Raw genomic sequence first — 5,989 nt, 5'->3', positions numbered from 1 at the left:
GAATCTCACAAGAGCCCCATGCCTGATTCGCGGCCACTGTCAGTCTGAGCTAATACTTGGCTCGACCCAACGTGGTGGTGGTCACGGGTTGTTCTCACACTAAAATAGAGCGTATGAACCTACACTTGCAAGATCCTCCTTATGATTATTGTTGATATCGGGATCACACAGGCTCCAGTCCGTGCTGCTGCACTCCTGCACCCTTGGCACCTGCACTGCGGCAGCTGCCATGCTCACTGTGCTTACTGCTTGGAGGCACCCAGCCCGTTGCACACTCCGATAGTGCACACGCGGATACTGTTACAAAGCAACTGTTTGGGCTGGTTACCTCCTTGGGAGTAATTGTTTTGAGGACAGCGGCGAGTTGGGAGCAGGTTGGGAGATCACCAGCTCACAGTACCATGCGATCGTGGTCACCACTGACATACTGCTGCCCAGGGCGGCTCGCAATGCTGCTGGTCGCTACTGCTGGGGGACAAGAAAGCGTGCCAGCGGCATGTCAAGATAAACAGATCCCTGGTAGAGATGATGCAGAGCAAGTGGTTTGCATGTTGCTGCATGCGCATAATGCGGCCTGGCTGATCAGTGCTCGACACTCTTTAAGTTGTGACCTTATCCCAGAGGCGGACAGGTTGGTAGACGCCTGGTCACGTACGGCCAGGCTGGTAGGCCAGCAGTCGAGCGGGTGGCAGGCACGCACGCGGACAGGCAGGCAGGCGGGCGGGCGGGCAATCTTTGCGTTGGCACCTGCAAGATCAGAGTCCTGACACACATACAGGGACTGTAATGAACTGGTGCTGCAAAGGACCCTTTCTGTCAGTTGGACAGGGGCAGCCACAGCAGGGTCCCGTTATGCAAAAACTGATAGGAGTGACACAGCAGTCCCTGGTCCTGGCGTCATCAAATGTGCCCACTCTCAGTTCAAGAGGCAAGCACCGACCTGCGTGCGGCGTGCCTGCAAGCTGGCAAGTGGTGAGCCCGTCAGGTCCTCCCGTCCCCCATCGCCCTCCCAGCTCTTGGCCAGTGCCAAGGTACAGGGCAAAAGCTCGACCTGCGCCAACCTGCCACCACCCAGATTACCCACAACTCATCCTCCCATTACTATTCAATCCCATGAGCCTGGATGGCTCCAGGAGCGGGCGACCGCGGGACGCTGCAACAATCCTAATCCTAATCCTCCCACGCCCCCTCGCGCCACGCGCACACTTGCACGAGGCATGATGAGCTATACGGTTCAATGGTCAGCGAATTGCATTCCGCCGACACCTCCGCCGCGAGCGCATCCACTGCGCTCGGCTCCTCGTGAGAGCAGTCAACCAGCAGGCGCCGCAGCCCCGTGTGCATCGCCAGGGCTCCCACAACCGGCGCCGGCACGCCCCCCCATTCATTGACCTGAATCGACAAGTAGTGAAGTGCAGGCGCGCCGTGCGCGAACCGCCTGAGGCCACTCAAGCCCCATTTCACCATGCAATTGCCGTTTTCAAATTGCTGCACCTTGATTTGCACCGTGTGCAGCAGTGGTAGGCAGGCGACGGCCTCCATAACAGCGCCCATGTCAATGTGTACCTCGTCAGACCGGGCAAACGCCATGACGGTCACCTTCAACACCTCAAGGTTGGTCAGCCGCACCAGCCCTGCCAGCTGCACGGGGTCCCGTGGGTCGAGGTATACGTCCATCTCGGTCAGCCGCGGCAGTGCCCCAAGCGCATCCCACTGTACCGCCTCCACGTCAAACGGGTCAAACTCGACGTCGCTCAGCGAGAGCGCCCGGAGGCCGGTCAGCCCGACAAAGCTCGGGTAAGGGTGCACGTCGGTGCTGGCAAGTTGCTCGAGCGCAGGCAGCATTGCTGGCAATGGAGCCGCTCGGATGTCGGCCGCCGCCGCCTCGTATCGGCTGAAAAAGCAGGCGTGCGTGATGCACGGGAACACGCACGGCCAAGGGCCAGCGCGCGGCGGCGCCCACAGGGCCCCCATTGGCGTGCAGACGAGCACGCGCAGCCGTGGCGCCGACCGCGCGAGCGCCGCCGCCGTGTCGAGTTCGAGGTGCACACCGCGCAGCTCGACCAGGCGAGAGGCGGCGTCGAAAAGCGCGGGCCATGCACAGACCGGCTGGTGATAGCCGATCTCAAACTGCCTGCGGAACGCAACCGCCGTGAGACCGCCTGGCAGGGACCCGACTTCCAAATTCAGCTGGCCCAAAGTCAGCGCCTCGAGCCGTGACAGCCCGTCAAGGCCGGCCGCGGCGCAGAGGGCAGCGTCCGCCGGCACGTCAGGCAGGGCGAGCCGCTCCAGGCCCGTGGCGCCCGAAAGGGCGCGGCAGACCTTGCTGGCGGAGCGCACGCCGCCGATGATGGTCACGGCCTTCAGCGCTGGCAGCCGCGCGAGCGCCGAAGCGAGGTGGTCCACGAAGATGTCGCTTCGCACGACCTTGAGCACCGTCACGCGGGACAGGTGGCCTGGGTCGAAGCCCTTGAGCGGCGCGCCGGCGTCCGCGGGCGCGTAGCCGAAGCATGCGCCAAGCAGCTGCTCGGCGTCTCGCGGCAGCACGACAGGGGCAGTCTTGGGATTCCAGCCCTCGACCCTCACGACGCGCAGCCCGGGGAAGCGCGGCCAGTCAGGCGTTGCCCGGCTGCGCCTGGTGTTGCGCGGCGTCAGAGTGACTGCTGCCGCCAGATGCTCGCGCGCGGCCGCCGCGGACGCGCGGCACACAAGCCGCGCGGCGTGGAGAGGGCCCATCTCGGCCCCGCAGCGAACGTAGCACCGCCGGAACGCAGCCGCGTCGTGCGGCTGCGGCAGCAGGTGGCGCAGCACGCGCGCCAGCAGCTCTGAGCTCAGCTTGTCCAGCATGGCGGGCCTTGTGGCTGACGTACATGCCGCGTTTGCGCGGGACCGGGGTGGGGTTTGGGGCAGATGGGGTGTGGACGAGCCATTTGCTTGGGTGGCGTCGGCCGAGGCTTGGTGCACAGCAGGGGCACAGGGAGGGAGCCTGCAGGGCACGGGCAGCGCGTGGCCCTTGTCAGGTCGACCGTGTGGGCGCACCTGACTATCTCAGTCTGACACGATCCCACTGCGTGACCGATTGCAGCTGGATCTCGACTCGTCCAACGTGGTCCCGGGTTGTTCTCACAATGCCAAAGAGATTATGACCGTAGATTTGCACGCGTTAGAACAGCATCGAATTGGTAGAACACCAGCATACCAGTCGATGAACTGTGGGCACTAGCCACTGCTGTCGGGGCACTGCTGCCCCGGGCGGCTCGCAGTGATCCTGATCGCTAGAGCTGAAGGGAAAGAGAGAGTGGCCATTCAAGCTAGAGGGGATCTAGGATAGAGAGATTGGGCGGCCCCCTGGGGAAGGACGCAGAGCCACATGGTGGTGCCACATGGTGGTGGTCTGCATGGTGGTGAATGCTGTGTGCTGCGGCCTGGCTGAACCATAGTGCTCAGAACCATCAAAACTCCTTGAAAGCTGACCTCATCGTGAAGGCAGGCAGGCAGCCATCCAAACTCAGGCTGGTAGGCTGGCAGTTAAGAGTGCGGGCAGGCAGGCTGGCGGGCCGCCTGGCAATGTATAGGCTGCACTGCAATTCTGTTGTATGTATCTGTCACCACCCCCAAACGAACCACCCCAGGTGTGAGCTATTCCTATTTGATGCCGCTCATCTGGCGCACAGGTGATATACACGCACATCGAGGATTCCGTCCACCCATCTTACAACGCGGCACACAACAAATGTTCACTGTCAGGTGGGACCAGCAGGTAAGGCAGGCAGGGGGCTTTAGAGACTTAGAATTCTTCAAGGCGATCCGGTGCGTCTGCCACGCAGCAGGGGACAGTCTACACCACTGTGGCCGTCATGTGTGTGTATGATGATACGTTGAGGGTCACAGAACGCGTGCAAGGCACCAAGCAGCAGCAGCAGCAGCAGCAGCAGCAGCAGCAGCAGCAGCAGCAGCAGCAGCAGCAGTACAAACGTCCGCGGCAGCGGTGCTTCATACACAGGGATGGGATTCTGTTATTGTAGTTCCGCATTTGAAACAAGTGCGTAGTCATGATAATTGCTCACAAACGCGCACCGAAGTTGAATGTGTACAATGAGCTTGCGCGTTTCAGAGCCAAACATGCAATTCTCAAGGCCCCTCTTGTTTCCTTATCCAAGTGAGGTTGTGCAGACGCACATCGCAAGGGTCTGTTGTCATTTGCCTCAAAGTGCCACATCACACATACATGCAGGAATGGCACCACTGTGCACGTAGTTGGCGGCACAACTGCGGCGCCGAGTGCGGCTGATACACAGCCGGTAGATTAGTTGTTGATGAAACGCCGGGGCACCAGCGCGCGCGGGGGAGCATTGCGCGCGCCGACGGACGCCCCCGCTTTTTAAAGCAAGTTGCAGCAAGCCTGGCGCGTCCTCGACGGGAGCTGCTCAGTCGCCGCCGCCGCCCCCTGGCTGCTCGCCGGGCCCCTCGTGGCCTGCGCTCCTCCTAAGCCTCTTGAGCCGCCGCTCCTCAGAGGCGACCTCCTGCCTCAGCCGCCGCAGCCGCCGCTCCAAACGCTCCTCCTCGTTCCCGGACGACCCGCCCGCCGCGCCCCCTTGCGGCGGCGCCATGTCATCCCCAGAGGAAGACGCGTTGTCGCTGCGCGCCGGCGACGCCGGCGACGCCGCCGGCGGCGCCGCCGCCGCCGCGCCGTTGGGGGGCGCACCCTCGTGCTCGTGTCGCCCCTGCTGCACCTGCCCCGCGCGCGGGTGCAGTTGAGCCGCTCGCTCCGCTGCCGCCGCGTCCGCTTCAGCGCTGCCCTCTCTGGCGTGCTGGGCTTGCTCGGCCCCCGCCTGCCCCGCCCGCAGCCGCTGCAGCCGCTGCATTTCCCCCGCCACGGCGACCAGCAAGGCCCTCACGGCGTCCCGCTGCCCCGCCGCCGCCCGCAGCTCCCCCACCGCCAGCGCCGCCAGCGCCCAGCCGCCGGGCCGGCAGCTTTCCGGCTGCGGCATGGCGGCGCCGGCGAGGGCCATGGAGAGCGCGGACTGCTCGTCGCCCGCGGCTGCCACCAGCCCGACCGCGCGGCCGCCGTCGCTCGCCACGAGCGCGCGGGCGCCGCCGCGCTCCAGCAGCACCTGCAGCACCGCCGACCGCGGGCAGCGCGCCGCGACCTCGTGGGGCGCGCGCCCCTTCGCATCACGCGCCGCGCCGAGCGCGGCGCGGGCCTCGGGCCCGCCGCAGGCGTCGAGTATCAGGCGGACCACGTGCGCGTCGCCGCGGGAGGCTGCGATGTGCAGCGCCGTGCGCCCGTCGCGGTCGGCGGCGGCGGCAGCAGCGGGGCAGGCGGCCATGAGGGTGCCGACGACGCGCCACTCGCGGCGCAGCAAGGCCAACATAAGCGGCGTCGCGCCTTCGGCGTCGCGGGCGCCGGGGTCGGCGCCGCGCGCGAGCAGGGCGGGCGCGGCGACTGGGCCGGCGAAGAAGAGGGCGGTGCGGCCACCAGCGTCCCTCGCCTCGATGTCTGCCCCGTTGTCCGACAATAGCCGAACGACTGCGCCGGCGCCCGTGTCCCCGTCGTCGCCGCCGCCTCCGCCGCCGCCGCCGCCGCCGCCGCCGCTGCTCCAGTGCTGCCCCGCGGCCCCGGCCGCCACCATCAGCGGCGTGCGCCCGAGGCCGTCCCGGCTGTCGACTGCCGCGCCTCTGGCCAGGAGCCGCGCGGCCGCGGGCGCGCTGCTGCGCTCGGCGGCGCGGTGGAGGGGCGACCGGCCCCGGTCGTCCTGCAAATCAAGAGGCACCCCCATATCGAGCAGCGCGTCCAGCACAGCAAGACCCTGTTCGCAGCGCGCCGCCGCCGCATCGAACAAGGGCGCGTCGCCCTCTTCATCCTCCGCGCACAGGTCGGCGCCGGCGCCGTGCAGCACCTCCAGCGCCTCGCGGGCGCCCGGCGCCGCGCCCGCGGCGGCGGCGTGCGCGGGCGTGCGGCCGGCGGCGTCGGCGGCGTCGCGGTCGG

At 66.4% G+C, this 5,989-nt stretch overlaps 2 protein-coding genes across 2 annotated transcripts; both read right to left on the bottom strand.

The window, feature by feature from the left end:
- Window positions 1–1,170: 1,170 nt before the first annotated feature.
- Window positions 1,171–2,847, bottom strand: MNEG_13081 (hypothetical protein; the record flags this gene model as incomplete). The annotated part of the gene is made up of 1 exon (XM_014038448.1): window positions 1,171–2,847. One exon carries the CDS (start codon window positions 2,845–2,847, stop codon window positions 1,171–1,173), a length of 1,677 nt encoding a protein of 558 aa, XP_013893902.1.
- A 1,580-nt stretch (window positions 2,848–4,427) lies between these two features.
- MNEG_13080 (hypothetical protein) lies at window positions 4,428–5,780 on the bottom strand (the record flags this gene model as incomplete). The annotated part of the gene is made up of 1 exon (XM_014038447.1): window positions 4,428–5,780. One exon carries the CDS (start codon window positions 5,778–5,780, stop codon window positions 4,428–4,430), a length of 1,353 nt encoding a protein of 450 aa, XP_013893901.1.
- Between the last annotated feature and the right edge of the window lie 209 nt (window positions 5,781–5,989).

Source organism: Monoraphidium neglectum (assembly GCF_000611645.1).
Source record: "Monoraphidium neglectum strain SAG 48.87 unplaced genomic scaffold scaffold03612, whole genome shotgun sequence".
Taxonomy (NCBI): Eukaryota; Viridiplantae; Chlorophyta; class Chlorophyceae; order Sphaeropleales; family Selenastraceae; genus Monoraphidium; species Monoraphidium neglectum.
Note: the sequence above shows the minus strand (reverse complement) of the source record. Positions and strands in the feature narration are given on the sequence as shown.